General features: G+C 42.5%; 1 protein-coding gene across 1 annotated transcript in view; it reads right to left on the reverse strand.

Annotated features, from left to right (window-relative positions):
• The window catches only part of zanl (zonadhesin, like), a gene marked incomplete in the record, with an annotated part of 443,805 nt that overhangs the window by 255,599 nt on the left and 170,436 nt on the right, over positions 1-17,770 (reverse strand). Inside the window, 1 exon segment of the mRNA XM_037681443.1 lies at positions 16,484-16,622. Coding sequence (XP_037537371.1) covers positions 16,484-16,622 — 139 coding nt within the window.

Consider the following 17,770-nt stretch of genomic DNA (forward strand, 5'->3'; position numbering starts at 1 on the left):
AAAAACATGCATGTTAGGCTGATTGGTAACTCTAAATTGTCCCTAGGTGTGAGTGAGAGCGTGAATGTTTGTTTGTCTCGTTTGTTTCTATGTGGCCCTGTGATGGACTTACGACCCATCCAGGGTGTACCCCGCCCCTCGCACAGTGATTTTAGGACATGGGCACCAGCGACCCCCATGACCCAAAATGGAGGAAGCAGGTTAAAGATAATGGATGGATGGATGGAATATACTATACAAGACTATATTTGAAAATACTGTGCAGTTTTTAAAAATAGGCATGTCATGTTTAACCTGCTGACACCTGTTTACACCTGCTTCTTTCCTTGAACATAATTCAGTTCAGTTCAATTCAATTCAAAAATATTTATTAATCCCAAAGGTAAATTAAATGTTGTAGTTCAGTGCTTCTCAGTTATTTTCTGTTACGTCCCCCTAGGAAGACGTAAAAATTCTGCGCAGCTCCAACTCTCCCCCGCGACTGTAAATAGTATTATTTGTCTATAAAATTGTTTTAAGTACACCTCTGCATAACATTGTGTTCTTATTAACATTAAATAAAACAAACAAAAAAAGAAAGTAACATAAATCAAATTACAACAAAGAATAACTTTATTAACATTGTTTTATAGTCTGTAACAGAAAAGACTTAAAGTGCAGCAATTTTCCTGAAATAAATCTATCCTTATTCAAACTTTAAATATTTCTGACCATTTGATACTGAAAAACAAAATTAAATATAATCAATAAATAATAATAAATTCAAATTGATCAGCAACATTTTAACTCAGGAATGTTTTATAAAACACTTTGACCTACAAAACATAAATGAATAAAACAATTTGTGCTGATTTTGTATTTATTTTTTGTCCGAATGAGGAAGTCGGGTTTAATTGCTTCAATGAGCACGTTTTGCAGTGCACAGCTTTTTGAAGCAGAGATTGAAACATGATCCTGCAGCTCTGAGTCCTGCTCAATGTTTAGCTGGACCTGGACATGATCTTCAGAGCAGCAACAGCAGAGAAGCTGCAAAGAGCACAAGATCGAGTGTGTATGTGTGTGTGCATGTGCATGCGTGCGTGTGTGTGTGTGTGTGTGTGTGGGTGGGGGGGTGTCCAGGGGAATGCGCTCACAAGAGAAGAACTTGACAAGTTGTTTAATGACATAAAATGTATTTTGTTAGCAAAGAATAGTCCCAACATTTGTTAAACACTACTTTTGCATTTACAGAATAAATAAATAAATAAAATCAAAACTGTGCTTTGACAATCGATGAAACTAAAAAAATTTGTCAACGTGAACGAGGGGGCAGGTATCACTCTTGTTTTGATCTTATACTCTTTGTTGCATGTGTGCTGTGGGTGAAATGCATCCAGAGTGTCATAAAAACAGCAGTGAAGGACTGAGGAGGTGAACATATTTCATTAGCAAAGAATAGAGTCCTATCATTTACTAAACAGTACTACTGTATTAAAAAAACACAAAAATGGTGCTTTGACAAACTAAGGTAACACTCTCGCTTTGAGTTTATACTCTTTGTCGCATGCGTGCTGCGGGTGACAAGCGTCCAGAGCATCATAAAAACAACAGCGGCGGTGTCGGAGTTATTTATTTATCGTCTCAGCAGCAGAGGGGAGCAACATGGTTCAAGCATGGCTCCCAAAACACCAGACAGCCATATTTATTCATAACTTTATTATTAGTAAGCCTGAGAGTTGCCAAATCTTAGCAAACGGTTGCAGAACAAACCCTGACAAAACGAGAATGGTGCAAAGAAAAAAGCCCTACTCCCTGCTACAAAATGTTCCCCGGGGTCACATGACCCCCTCGGCATTGCTCCAAGCCCCCCCAGGGGGGGGCGCACCCCACTATTTGAGAAGGACTGTTGTAGTTCATCACCCTGGATTCATTACAGAGTTGTTATAGATCCTGATGGCTGTGGGCAGGAAGGATCTCTTGTGGCGGTCCGTCCCACAGTGGATCTCAAGAATATAGCCGCAGAGTTAATCTGGCCACCCAGACCAGGTGGGCCTCTCGGTCCTCCTGGGCAACAGGACGACATGAATGTCAGGCAGAGCACCTCTCTGAGTGAAGATCACTTGTCCCAGCAGTTTGCTGAGCTCCTCATCAAAGTGGACAACCAGCTGCAGGTGTCGGGGGATTATCCCGGTCCTCCTGCTGCACGAGCCATGCCTCCAGCCAGCTCTAGGATCAGTCAGATGCTCAAACACTGCTGCCAGATAGATGGGAATGCATCCAGGCACCTGCTTTTTAAGCCATTTGAGATTTGGGGCTGTAGTTTAGGTATTAATTCAATTTTTGATATGTTAATCAGCTGCTCTTATCTTTTTTTCTTTCGGCTTTTCCCTCTTCAGGGGTCACCAGCGAGTCATCCTTCTCCACCTCACCCTGTCCTCTGCATCCTCTGTCCTCACTCCAACTACTTCCATGCCCTCTCTAACTGCATCCATACACCTCCTCTTGTCACGAATCACGTTCCATAGATTATATTTTCTGTCACCCTGATCACTCTTTAAAGTTTGCTATAGATCTTTTCTGTGAGTTTCATTTATTCTGTCCACTCTGGTAATGTTTTGTGTGCATGAGTTTTAGTTTGTCTACTTTGCATGCTGGTTGAGGGTGATGTCATGGTTGTTTAGTTTTGTCTTCACTGCAGCCAGCAGCAGCTGATTGAACTCAACTGGCTGCACCTGTCTCTCTCACCCTTTAAAAGCTGCACTCTTTCTCCTCTTCGGTGCCCGGTAGTTGAAAACAGTTCACTGCAAGTAAATACCGCGCATTTATGATCCTGCCTTGTTTCCCCTTAGCCTTTGCGTCCCCTTGTTATAGTTTACCTGTCTCCTTGTTCCTGTCCTGCTCCTGGTTCTTGTTTTCCCCTCTTGGCTTGACCTCCCGGCTCATGGACCCACGACTCACCTGGACATCGTCTCTCGCTCGACCCTTTGGATTATTAAATCTTCTGCTTTCGGTTCTGACCTTCGCCTGCACGACAACGTCTCTTCGTCTTCTCCTCCGGTACCTCCTGTCTTCTGCTCCAGTTTTGGACCCTGGCTTGTGTGACCATGTCTCTTCGCTCAACGGACTCGCCACCCACCTGTCGCTGCAGCCCCTCACCGGACTCAGCCTCTCCTGCAGCAATCCGGATCAGTTTGGACCTCGTCAGTCTCTAGAACCTTCAAGCTCATCTGAGACGGTTAGTGGTCCTCCTCATTCTGACTTTTGCACTCCCATCATCTCCTGCACGACCACTAACCGATCTCTGTCTCATAGACTCGTTCCTGATCCGGAACCAGAACCCAACCCAGAACCGGTTCAATCTGCTATACTTCACCTTGAAAATAAATACGATTTTAATTTTGACTTTTTGTGTGGTGATTTTTGGTCCAACCGTTAGGTGGTTCGTTACACCTCTTTGGCCTTGCTCTTTGTTTTTTTTCTTAGCAGCTGCATTTCAAACATCCTTCTACCAATATACACACTGTCCCTCCTCTGGACATGTCCAGACCATCTCAGTCTGGTCTCTCTAACTTTATCTCCCAGTTGTTCAACATGTGCTGTACCTCTGATCTCATTCCTAATCTTATCCATCCTTGTTACTCAAGGAGAACCTCAACATCTTCATTTCTGCCAGTTCTTTCTCCTGACTTTTTGTCAGTGCCACTGCCTCCAGACCATACGACATAGCTGGTCTCACCACTGTCTTGTAAATGTTTCCTTTGACCTTTTGCTTATATCCTTTTGTTGCAAATCACTCCTGAAACGTTTCTCCTGCCTGGACTCTATTTTTTACCACACTCCCCATTTTCCTGGATAGTGGACCACTTGAAGTCCTGCCCCTTTTACACAGCCTCTAATAAGCCCCAACTTTGCTCAGCCCTGCACACCACTACTCGGCCTGGCTCAGCTCAGCCTGGATTTGCACCTGCACTTTAGGACAGATTCTGGAGGCGTGTCCAGAATCCAAGTCCTGCTAATGAGTTCTGCGATGAGTTACTCAAAGCAGTCTGCTCCTCAGATTATTTTTATATATGAATATTTCTGTTCAGTGCCCTGACACGACTTCTGTTGTGACTTGGCGCTGTATAAATAAACTGAACCGAATTAAACCTGGGGCAGCACGGTGGCGCAACTGGTAGAGCTGCTGCCTCTCAGCGAGCAGGTCTTTGGTTCAAACCCCGGTCCAGGGGCCTTTCTGGGTGGAGTTTGCATGTTCTCTCTGTGCATGCATGGGTTTACTCCGGGTACTCTGGTTTCCTCCCACAGACCAAAAGCATGCATGTTAGACTGATTGGTAACTCTAAATTGTCCCTAGGTGTGAATGAGAGAGTGAATGGTTGTTTGTCTCTATGTGGCCCTGTGATGGACTTGCGACCCGTCCAGGGTGTACCTTGCCCCTCGCACAGTGATTGCTGGACATGGACACCGGCGACCCCCATGACCCAAAATGGAACAAGCAGGCAAAGATAATGGATGAATTAAATCTGATGAACCAGATTCTACTAAAAATATTTATATTTAAATCTAAAACAGTTAAATCTGGTCCTGTGGACGTTCAAAAAACAAAACAAACTAATGTAAAAAAGTTTCTTCTTTCCGAAAGATTTCTTCAGTCTGAGGAGCTGTATTCAGCTCATAAACAGCTATTTATATAAGACTGAGCTGAATACAGCACCTCAGACTGAATAAGTCTTTCGGAAAAAAGAAACTTTTAAACATGTTTGTTTTTTGTTTTTTGAACTTCCAGAGGACCAGACTTAACTTTTTTAGATTTTTCTACCTGGATTATTGAGCATGCATCAGGATATCTATATTTAAAATTCTATATTTTTCTTCATCATTTGATGTATTTGCATTCATTGTGGTTTTGTTTCTTGTATACAGATTATTTTTTCTTCAATACAGATTATTTTTAGCTTTGATTCAAAGTTTAGCTTCAATTTAAAGCTTTAATTTAAAGTGTAATTCTTGTTTTGTGATTTGTACATCTGTGGGGTAGAATAAAGTTGAACCAAAGGCTGTATCTCTTCTATAAACATGCTTGAGGGAAATATGAGATTCAATAATTTTGTCTTTGTATGAATTTTCAATTGAATTAACTTTAACAGATTATTTATTAAAGTCAAAGTAAAAACAGGATTTCACGATAAAGCCGGCACAGTTTATTTATTTTTAATCTTCACTGATAAAAAAAATAAAAAATTTTTATACATAAAATGTTTTTAAAAAAAGGTTTCCTCCCTCCGTCCCTCCGTCCCTCCATCCCGGTCCTCCCGCCTGCCAGGGCTCGAATCCGGCCTTTGTGAGCAGGCGAGGCCGGGGCTCGGGGTTCGGCCTCGCGGCTTCAATGGCTCAGCAGCTCGTATGATCCTCCGCAGTGACGCCGCTCGCTCAAATTTTGTCAGCGGTCACTAAACACAAAAAACGCCTGGACTTCAGAATTAAACACGGTGTTGTCATTATTGTTTTTAAAATCTTAAAAATAGATCCAGTTGCTGCTCCGCATCCAGAGAAATTGCAAATGGCGGGTCAGTGAAAAGTCTCTGAGATCCAGTGACTCCTCCCCCTGACCAATCAGGTCAGCATTCATGTTTGGTTCGGACTCAGCTCAACTGAGCTCGCTTGGTCCCACCAGAGAAGCAGGGACGAAAAGAGGTCCTGAATCAGCCTCAAATCAGCTAAAAATACTAGCTAAAGTGCTGGTGCAAAAGAGTTCTTTCTGTGGCGGGATTCCCAGAATTGGGGCTTATTGGGGCGGTGCACATGGGGCATTGGTGGCCTATGCGCCTTGTAGCCTCACTGTTCCACCAGCCTCCCTCTCATTCACACACATGTACTCTGTCTTACTACAGCTGACTTTCATTCCCCTTCTTTCAAGAACATACCTCCAAGTTCTCTTCCAACTGTTCCCTGTTCTCATCACATATCATGTCATCTGCAAAGCTCATAGTCCACGGGGATTCCTGCCTGATTCATCTGTTAGTCAGTCCATCACAAGAGCAAATAAGAAGGGGCTCAGAGCTGATCCTTGATGCAATCCCACCTCCATCTTGAAGCTGTCACTCCTACAGCACATGTCTCCACTGTCCTGCTGTTCTCATACATGTCCTGTACCAGCCTAACATACTTCTCTGCCACTCCAGATTTCCTCATGCAATAGAGACCAAGTGGAAAGGCAGCTAGGCTCACAGCATTGGACCAAACCTCTTCCCTCAGCACCCTGTCGCATGCTTTTTCTAAATCCACAAAGACACAATGGAGTTCTTTCTGACATTCTGTACTTCTCCATCAGCATTCTCAAAGCAAAGATGGCATATGTGGTGCTCTTTCTTGGCATGAAACCATACTGCTGCTCACAGATAGTCACCTCTCATTTAAGTATTGTTTCCACAACTCTCTCCCAGATCTTCATTGTTTGGCTCATAAACTTAACTCCCATGTAGTTGCTACAACTCTGTACATCACCCTTGTTCTTAAAAATGGGCAGCAGCACACTTTTTCTCCATTCCTCAGGCATTTCCTCACCCTTAAATATGCCATTGAATATTTGAGTCAAATACCTCACTGCCATTTCTCCAAGACATTTACAAACCTCCACTGGTATGTCATCAGGTCCTACTGCCTTCCCCTTCTTCATTCTTTTCAGAGCTTTCCAGACTTCACCTTCACCAATCTTTCCCACTTCCTAGTTCACAATTTCTATGATCTCTACTCTTCTTTCTTTCATTCTCATCACTCATTAACACGTCAAAGTACTCCTTCAATCTTCCCATCGCAGTCTCCTCACTTGTTAGAACATTACAATTCATATCTTTAACAAGCCTAACTTGCTGCACATCCTTTCCAGCTTGATCCCTCTGTATCGCCAATCAATACAAGTCCTTCTCGCCCTCTTTAGTGTCCAGCCTCCCATAAAATTCATCATATGCCTTCTGGTTTGCATTAGATTCCTCCCTCTTTGCTTTATGTTCCATCTCTTTATGTTCCTGTCTCCTCTCTTCAGTCCTCTCACTGTCATATTTATTCTTGGCTAACTTCCTTCTTTAAACAGCTTCCTGCACTTCACTATTCCACCACCAGGTTTCTTTATCATCCATGCTCTGTCCAGATGATACACCAAGTACTTTCCTACCCGTCTCTTTAATTACTGTTACTCTAGTAGCCCAGTCATTTGGAAGCTCTTTCTTACTACACAGAGCCTTTAACAGCTCCTCTCTGAATTTCTCACAACATTCTTCATATCTCAGCTTCCACCATTTGGTCTTCTTCTCTGATTTTACTCTTTTTCTCTTCTTCACAACAACAGTCATTCTACTCACAACCATCCAATGCTGTCTGACCATGCTGTCCCCTGCCATAATGTTAAAATCTCCAATCTCCCTCAGGTTTTCTCTTCTACACATCATATGATCTACCTGTGTACTCCTGCCTCCACTCTTAGAGGTCACTCTATGTTCTTCCCTCTTTTGGAAAGAAGTGGTGACAACAGCCATTTCCATTCTCTTGGCAAAATCCACCACCATCTGTCTTTCCTGGTTTCTTTTCTTGACACCAAACATACCCATCACTTCCTCATCTCATCTGTTTCTTTCACCAACATGTCTATTAAGGTCTGCTCTGATCACCACTCTTTCCTCCCTGAGAATACTCTCTGTCACTTCATCCAGATCTTTCCAAAATGTACCTTTCTCTTCCACATCACATCCAACCTGTGGAGCATAACCACTGATAAGATTTAGCATCAGACCTTCTACTTCTACCTTCAGACACATCACCCTATCTGACACTCTCTTCAACATTCAATTCAAGATTTAATTTTAACCCAGGTGTCGTCAACATACCTGAACCAATGACTTGGTGGTGTCCCTGAAAAGGACGTCAAGGCTCTCTTTTCTACCTCCTCCATGTACAGGTTGGCAACAATAGGAGAAACTGGAGACCCCATAGCACACCCATGTTTCTGCCTATAATATTGCTCCCCATATCTGAAGTACGTTGACTGCAGGCACAGTTTCAAGAGTTACAGTTGTTCTGTGGAAAGCGTGGTCCTGCTGCTCAGAGTGGTGTCTGATTTTAATTTTAAACTGACCACCTCTACTGCATCATCAACAGGAATGCATGTAAAGAGTGATGTGACATCAAAAGAGACCATTGTTTCATCAGTCTCCATGATGACATCCCTCACCTTATCCACAAAGTCCATGGTGTTCTGTATGTGGTGTTCTGAGCTGCCAACTAAAGGGATGAGTACAGACGCCAGATATTTGGAAACATTGTAAGTGACAGAGTTAATCATGCTAACGATTGGTCTTAAAGGTACACCTTGTTTGTGGATTTTAGGTAAACCATACAGACTAGGTGTGGCCTCCCCTGGGTACAGTCTGTGGTACAGAATACAGTCAATAGCCTTGTCCTGCTCCAAAATTTTCAGGCAATCTATTAACTTCTTCTTGTAACCACTTCCTGGATCTCTTTTCAGAGGTTCATAAGTCGTTAAGTCATTAAGGAGTGTCATAACTTTCTCATGATAGTCTTTCTGGTTCAAAATCACTGTGCACCTTCCTTTGTCTGCTGGGAGAATGATGATGTTTTTGTCCTTGCTAAGAGTGGTGAGTGCATCCCTCTCCTCTCTACTGATGTTGGAAGGTGGTGGTTTGGCATTGCTGAGGCAGGATGAAACTTTGATTCTGAGCTGTTCTGCTTCACCCTCTTTCATTTTGTTGTTGCGGATGGCTGATTCTGTGGCTGTGATCATCTCCACCAGAGGAATTCTACTTGTTGCAACCGCAAAGTTCAGTCCCCTAGCAAGAATCTCTGTCTCCGGCTGGGTGAGCTGTCTGTCAGATAAATTCTTCACCCACTTTTCTGTCTCCCTGGCATGTAATTGACTACTGGAGTGTTGTCCTACACTGAATGTGTTGTTATTGGAATAATGATGGTGTTGATGAGTTATTAGTAAGTTAAACTTATTTTGTTGTCGAGTCTTGGACTTGACATGCTGTGAGAAGCATGCCTGATCAGTACAGTCCAACACTTGCTGAAGTGTGGTCTGATCTAGACACATAGTTAGTTTCTGTTTAATGTGCTCTTCTTTGGCCTTCAAGGCCTCAATAGTAAAATTGGTCTGTCTCACCCGTTCATTCAGCAGCTGGGTCTGTGCCTTCTGAAGGATCTTGCTTGCCCGGTGCCTGCTGACCGATGATTTTAGTTCCAGGCTCTTGGGAATGATGCCACTTTGTCGACATCTGAGGTTGAATCGCAAGTGGTTCCTATAGTCTGCCCTCTTCCTCAGGTGCTATTTAAGAGACTGAGCTGAAAACAGCACCTCAGACTGAGGAAGTCTCTTGGATGAGAGACGAAACATTTCTATATATATATATATATTTTTTGAATGTCCAGAGGACCAGATTGAACTTTTTTGGAATATGTAGCTACTTTGTAAAATGTTTCCTTGAGGGAAGAGTGTAACCTGGATTAAAAGTGTGGATTATTGTAACCTGGATTAAAAGTGTGGATTATTGTAACCTGGATTAAAAGTGTGGATCATTGTAGTGAAGCCTTCGTCTTCAACCATAGACAGAGGCCTCATGTCAGTGACAATCATGTTAAGTATCTTTCAGTGAAGACAGCTGCTGCTGTGGTGTCCATGATGTCTGTCCATCATGAAGCTGTCATTGTTTGTTGTTGTTTTCTGGAATGAGAGAGTAAATATGTATTATATCATAATTTACAGCAACTCAAGAAATGCCTTGTTTCACTTACAGTGTTCGGTTCAGCCAAAAGTAGCAAAAAGAGCAATTAAACACACACACACACACACACACAAAATACTTAATTACACACATTTGAGTAGATGTAATAAATTACTTTAATTCCTGTTTAATGCAATTCATCCTGCCATACCTGCAGTGTCTTCAGACTTTGCCAACAAATTAAAAGTTGAAGCTTAATCATTAAATTATTATCTTTGTGTTAGATTTATTTATAAATCACATTTAAACACTGCTTGTACCAATTAAATTAAATGAAACGTAACACGCACGTTCTCTATCACCGTCATTAATCAGCAACAAACAAGCAGCAGCTTCAGCTACAGAGAGAGCGATGTTACATTTTCTCACTTGGAAACAGAACAATGTGAATATTGTGGAGACTCACCTGCAACACATGACAAGTTGTATCTGCTGAAGCTCCTTCCTCCTCCTCGTGACTCCGACATGTTTACGCTTTATCTCCGTGGTTCTCCCGTGTCGTGTCGTCACGTTTTCAAAGCTGCATGTTACAGGTTTTATCTTTGTGAAGAGCTCCCACACTTTGGAGGACTTGGGTCGAACTGTTTTTGCTGCGTCGGTCATTTGTAAAATTTACTTAATTTCCTTTGAAAACAGCCTCTGCTCTGCTTCCGCCTCGCCCCTCGCTCTGGTCAACTCGAGCAGCAGAGTTTTTTTTTTTTTTTACTTTATTCAGTCAGCCAGCATTGACAATGCACTGCAGGTGAACAAAACAGCTCTGCAGCGCCGTGAAAGACGCTTAATTGCGCGACACAACGAATCGATAATGAAATTCGTTGCAAACACTTTTAATAATCAGTTTTTATCGATTTTATCAATTCGTTGTTGCAGCCCTAACTAATAGCATATAAACATTACGTCGAACATCAGCATAAACATGAACATGAGTCTGTGTAAGCAGATGAGTACACATGAACAGATGAACACGAAACAGATCAGTAGCAACATGATGTGATTTTTACACATTGATTATTCTGGTTAGAGATTCAACAGTCTAACAGCCTCAGGGTAGAAGCTGTTCCTCAGTCTAGTGGTTCTACACTTAATGCTCCTCAACCTCCTTCCTGAGGGCAGCGGGGCAATAGGTGTGTGTGCTGGATGAGTGGGGTCATTCATGATGCAGGTGGCCCTCTTCCTGCATCTAGAGGTGTAGATGTCTGTGATGGTGGGGAGACTGACTCCAACAGACTTCTGTGCTGCCTTCACCACTCTCTGCAAAGCTTTTCTTTCTGCAGCTGTGCAGCCTCCATGCCACACGTTGATGCTGGACAACAGGATGCTCTCCACTGCACACCTGTAGAAGGAGGTGAGGACTGAGCTTCACAGACCAGCTCATCTCAGCCGTCTGAGGAAGTAGAGTCTCTGATGAGCTTTCTTGATCAGGCTGGTGGTGTTGTTGCTCCAGCTGAGGTTGTCATTCATGTGTACACCCAAGTACTTATAGCTGGAGAACACTTCCACCACAGATCCTCTTATGTTCAGGGTGGTTTAGGTGTGTGTTTGTTCCTTCTGAAGTCCACAATCATCTCCTTTGTCTTCTTCACATTGATGTGAAGGTTATTCTCTTTGCACCAGCTCTCCAGGTGTTCTACCTCTTGCCTGTAGCTGGACTCATCATTGTTTGTGATGCATCCCACCACTGCTGTATCATCTGCAAACTTTACAGTGTGACAGCCTGGATGGGTAGCTGCACAATCATACGTGAGTAGAGTAAACAGGAGGGGACTCAACACACATCCCTGAGGAGAGCCAGTGCTGAGAGTTATGGTGGAGGAGAAGTTGTGGATCCTCACTAACTGTGGTCTGTTTGTTAAGAAGTGTAGTACCCAGTTGCAAATGGAGGGGCTTAGTCCTAGTGTGAATAGTTTGTCCATTAGGGTTTGGGGGATCATGGGGTTGAAGGCAGATGTGAAGTCCACAAAGAGCATATGGATGTAAGAATTTTTCTGCTCCAGGTGGTTGAGCGCAGTGTGGACCACAGAGGAGATGGCATCCTCTGTTGATCGGATCTCACGGTATGCATACTGATGAGGGTTCTCGTTGATGTTGATGGTTGTTTTGATGTGAGTCATGGCCAGTTTTTTTAAGCATTTAGCTACTATCGGGGTGAGGGCCACTGGCCGATAGTCATTCAGACCAGTCACTGTAGAACTTTTTGGTACTGGGATGATGGTGGCAGTTTTCAGGCAGGTGGGATTTGTCTCCAGGGTAAGTGAGGTGTTAAAGATGTCTGCCAGCACCTCGCAGAGCTGATCGGCACATTATTTCAACACTTTTCCGGGGATGTTGTCTGGGCCGGTAGCCTTGTGCGGATTAATCCTCCTGAAAGTACTCCTTACTTCGGCTGAGGTCACGCTGAGATGCTCTTCATCCGGTGGTGAGATGAGTCTGGTGCTGGGTGGTCTGTTCAGGTCTTCAAAGCATGCATAGTACTTGTTGAGGCAATCAGGCAGAGATGGGTCTTTGGGGCATTGTTCGCGCCTGCCTTTATAATCTGTTATGCACTTAATGCCCTTCCACATGCTCCCAGGGTCTTGTGAGATGAATTGACCCTCGATCCTCTGTGCATATGTGGCCTTGGCCTTCTTAATACCAGAGTCCAGCTCTTTCCTTGTCCTACTCAGCTCCTCTGAGCTTCCAGACCTGAAGGCAGTGTTCCTGGCTTCCAGCAGGATGCGCACCTCTGCACTCAGCCAAGGTTTTCTGTTTGGGTAGCTTTTAACATATCTGATGGTGGAGACGGTGTCAGTACATGTACTAATGTAACCCAGAATTGAGGATGCGTATTGGTCCAGATCAAGCGATCCTCCATTTTCAGCAGCTTCTCTGAAAACCTGCCAGTCTGTTCGATCAAAAGAATCTCTCAGTATGGGACCACTGTTCTAGATTTAACATTTAACTTTCTTTTGTACTAGTCTGGAGTGTCTCAGTGGGGTCATGTAAGCAGGGGCCAAGAAGATTGAGATGTAGTCTGACAGTCCTAGGTGGGGGCGGGGTTCGGCTTTGTATGCATCTATTACGTTCATGTAAACACGGTCCAGCATGTTGTTTCCACGTGTTGGTATGCCCACATGCTGGTTAAAGATTGGGAGACAGTCCTTTAGATTCATGTGATTCACGTAGATTCACCTCGATGTCAAATGCAAATGTAATCATGTTTTAATTGTGCTTGCCTGTAGAGTTTTTTGATGTCTCAAATCATGTCCTGATAGACAAGATGTGAAAGATCTTTTTTTTGTAATACCACTATCTACCCTCATGTTTCCCCCCCCCTTTTCCTATCTAAGATTATTATCTGATAAGGACAAAATTGCCGCGCTCTCCTGTAGTTGCAGCTTAGTGCACTCCGCCCATCTTTCGGACGACTGTACATACATATTCGCGTTGTACCTCGGTGCAATTCCAATAAAGTTTATTCTGATTCTGATTCTTCTAAAGTCTCCGGCTACCACGTAAAGTGCCTCAGGGTGTTTGTTCTGCAGAGAACTAATTATATCATGAAGTTCTTGCAAGGCATCATTAGCATTAGCATGCGGAGGATTGTAAATAACTGTGATGAAAGTCACTTATAATTGCAAAGGTCACATTTTCTTGACTTAGTTTCAATTGTAAATCTCTTGTTTTTGATCAAATATTTTTTTCCAAAAGAAAGGCCAACAAATTGCAATTTGTAGTCACAGTAACCCTATTTTGACTTGTGCACAGTCTTCTTTCAATTTTAGGTTACAAAAGGCGCTGGACCGATCACTGAAGCTGTGGAGAGATGAGGTGGAACACCAGACCTGCAATGATCCAGTCTGTAAATGATGCTCTGAAGTCTGGAAAGCTGCACAACTTCTTGCTTCGCCCAAACGAGCTTGTTACCTCCACCACATAGATTATGAACTTCTTGAGGACATCATCCAATGTATAATAATGCCTTTAAACATTTTTATTTGTTGAGTTCTCTTGCTTGGTACATTAGTTTTCTTTTTTTGTTTTTGTTTGTTTGTTTAAACAATTTAAAACATGACAGTAATGTCAGTGTTTAAAGGAAACAATTGCTTAATAAATTAGTAAAATGCAACTTGTTGTGTTTGGGTTCTTTAATCTAAGGTAGACATGGTGTGACCCATGTACTGATTTTGATTTTTTGTTTTTAATGTAACTGACCTTCAGCAGCTGATCCTCCATAGAAAAATTATCGGGACTACAGGCCATGCATTTGTTTTGTGCCCTTTAGTGAAGGATTTTATTTGGATTAAGGCAATAAATGTCTCTATTTCACCACAGCTGAACGGTTCCTGTTGTCATATCTTTTGAAATAAAACTGCAGAACACAAAGTAATTTCAAAAGGAATTGGTAGACGATCAAATCAAATTCAATATATTTCCTAAAAATTAAATGAAGAGAGAAAAAAAAAACAGGAGTGGGACAGGACAGGATTTTTTTTTTTTTTTTTTTACTCTGGACCAGGATTGGGACAGGACAGGATTTTTTCTGTGGGACCAGGACAGGGCAGGAGTGAAAATCCACTCCCGTGTCATCCTCTAACAGCTAGTTCTGGATGTTAACAACAACCTGTTTTTTTTCCACTATGAGAAGGTGCTATTTATTAGACTGAGTTTACTACATCTCCTCAGACTGACGAGATTTTCTGGATTAAAGACGAAATGTTTCAACAAGGTTTTCATTTTTATTATTATTTTTTAATCCGTCCAGAGGACCTGACCTAACTTTGTTTAATAATTAGGAGTTTTTTAATAAACAAGAGTGTGCTCTTGTCTTCACTGTGTACAGGAAGGTCCAACCTAATTTTTGCTTGAAGCTGCAACACAGACAGAGGAGCGCACAATTATTATTTTAATGTTTGAAGAGTGTTTTGCTGTTAAAGGGTCAATGAACAACACTAATAATCCATGCTTTCTGTTTTTGCGATCAGTAAAAGGATTGTCTGCTGTGTGAACCTGTTTCTTCTGTTGGAACAGCATTATTTCAGGTTTTACTCTTCATTCCTTTGTTGCATATTCAGGGCATAAGGACTGACACATTTCTTGTAACTTTTTTTTTTTACTTGAGTATTTGATTATTTCTTAAAAATGCATTGATATATCTTTAGATCCTTTAATATGTGCTCTACTTCAGCATGCTTGCTTCATTTTTAGAGCTCAGCTACTGTTCTGCTGGTTCTAGTTTCTAGCTTTTGTTTGAATATTTGCTTGCTCTCGCTGAGGTAGGATGCATTTCCCCTCCTCTCCCTCTCCGCTTTGCTTTGCTGCTCTGTCCGTCTGTGAAAATGCTTCTGAGCCTCTCTTGCATATCTTCCGAACCATAATTATGGACTTGATTTGATCAGTTGGTCCCTCAACACAATTGATAACATTTCTTTGAAGAGAAGACGGGCTTTAGGTGAGTCAATTTGCCCTGTTGGCAAGCACGCAACTGGATATCTCATCGACTTGAAGACTTGGTGATCTGTTTATCTCTGCTGCCATTTGTGGATTTTAAGGACACATTTATAATTGGATTTATGATAACTGGTTCCTGCTTTTTGGATTCCATTGGTTACTGGTCTATCAACAATCAAGGCAGTTGTCGGAAGCAAATTTGGACCCTATCACTCTGCTTGCTTTATGATGGCTTGGTTTGTGCCTCGAGTACCCAGACTCAAATGCTTTTGGCAGGATGGATCAGATCTTGGTGATTTTTCTCAGGCACAGTCAATCGGTGTGGCCATGTAATTTGGACATTTCGGAACCGAGTGGACCAACACAGACTCAAGGTAGATGTCATTATAGTTCTGCCTATCCCCGAAACAACTGTGTGTTTATCTGAATTTGGCTCCCTTGTCTGAATTCGCCTGGAGAACATGTAATCTGACGCTCTGCATCCAACTGATCAACCAGAGGAAACCAGATGAATAAACATTTTATCATCATTTCAGGACTCTTGGATTCCCATTGGCTTTGTCCTTGGCTATTCCCCGACATCCCTCGAGAATGTTTACAGATCTCACTGGAGGGAACTGGTTGATTATTCCATCCTTATCAGAACTCTTACAGTGGCTTCGAAAGTGTCCTTGGACAAATCACTGCTCTCGTCGTCTCCCCCTTCTGCGGAATGTCTACATCACTATGTGCTTGTATGTGTGAGGTGTTTTTTTTTTTATATATCTGAGGCTTTCTTCTCAGCCAAGAAAAAAAGAGTTTGATAGGAACTTTTTTGCCTCCGATTCCTACATGTGTACAGTCTCACTACTTTTTTTCTGTCTAATAAACAGATCTCACTTGTAAACGAGTCTTTGAGGCTCAATGTGACTTATTTGTCTAAATAAAGGTTGAATGAAAAAAAAACTCAGTTTCAGCTTCACCCTATTTCAGCAGAATTTCAGCCACACTGTTTTTACAGAAAGGTATTTATTGTCTGAACAACAGCTCTGCATCATGACATGCTGTGGTCTGTCTGAGGAGCCAACCTGAGCTTCTTGGGCTCTGTAGACCAGTTTGACCCAGCTGTCAATCACCGCCCACGAGTCTGAAAGGCTCCTCAGTCAGATTGTCTATCCTATCCCAACAAAGTCCTGCAAATGTGGACTAGGGAATGTTGTCTTTGGGTAGGACAAGAAAGTTTAAATTGTGAATTATTTCACTTCTTTTGGAACTAAATGGGCCAAACTGAGTAGGTTTGAACTCACCTGAAGGGAAACAGCCCAGCTGTCCATCCTGGAGTTTGCACTCATGCATCGGTGGGCAGTCAGAGGCCTCGCAGACAACAAGAGGCGCATCACACCTACACTTCAGCTGGCAGTTCTCCAGATAAAACTCCTCACCAGGCTACAACACAAACATAGGACAGCACTCAGACCAGAAAGATTTAGTACAAAGACTGAAACAATAAATAAAATGGTTTGAATGCTTAATCATCCAGGCAAACAAATCACAAAAAGGTTAAATTATGTCATTTGGACCGTTTCTTTTTGAGAGAAACATTTTGCCTTTCATCTGAAAGACTTCATCAGTCTGAGGCCTGACACCAGGATCTGTCTTATAAATAGCACCTCTATGTGTTTCAAGGCAGCCTGATGTGGAATTCCCAGAAACTGCCTTTACACAAAGTAAGTTTACATGTTTTGTCTTTCATATTACAGATTGTGATGTATTTAATACTAGCATCAAGTTGTTTAGTGGTACTATTTTGTGTGCTAGATGCAAGAACATCAAGTGTGGTGTATATGCGCATTGATCTGGCTGTGTTCTTTGACAAAATGTTCAATAAAGTAAATCACATTCAACTGAAGGTTCCGTTGTGTTGACAAGGCAGCAAAAACTTACAAAAGAACATATGACAAACAGGAACGGCAGGTAGTCGTACAAACAGGATCAGAATGGATGAGTATAAGGCAGAAGATGGTACAGGCAAAGACGAAGGAAGACCGAGTTGTCTGTGAGCAGAACAGAACAATGATCAGACACAGATTGGTGAGCAAGCGAAGTTTAAGTAAGGCTGGGGGAGAGAGAGATGATGAGAGCATCTGGGATAACAGATTGGAAACAGGTGTGGCTGATTAGGCTGGAGAGACAGGATGAGGAGTGAGTGAGAACTGACAGAAAACAGAGTCAAATACATAAGGAACAGAACGACACAACAAGGAGCAGAATGAAAAAAATCAATAAGCAGAAAAGGAAAAGACAGAAATACAAAGAGAATAGACACAGGGACAGATCAAGTCATAATCCCCCTGTCAAGGGGTGGTTCTTGACGTCCCCTAAGGCAGTGGTCCCCAATCACCGGGCCGTGGACAGGTACCGGGCCGTGAGTAAATTTATACCGGGCCCCACAGAAAAAAAATATTTTAAAAAATTGAAAAAAAATTTGAAAAATCACCTGATTCTCTCCACCACATCAGGGCCAGATTAGCACCCCAGGGGCCCCTGGGCACTGAAGCTCACATAGCCCCCCTCTCTAACCTAACACCAATTAT

This window comes from Nematolebias whitei, chromosome 1 (assembly GCF_014905685.2).
Source record: "Nematolebias whitei isolate Nwh7 chromosome 1, NemWhi1, whole genome shotgun sequence".
NCBI lineage: Eukaryota > Metazoa > Chordata > Actinopteri > Cyprinodontiformes > Rivulidae > Nematolebias > Nematolebias whitei.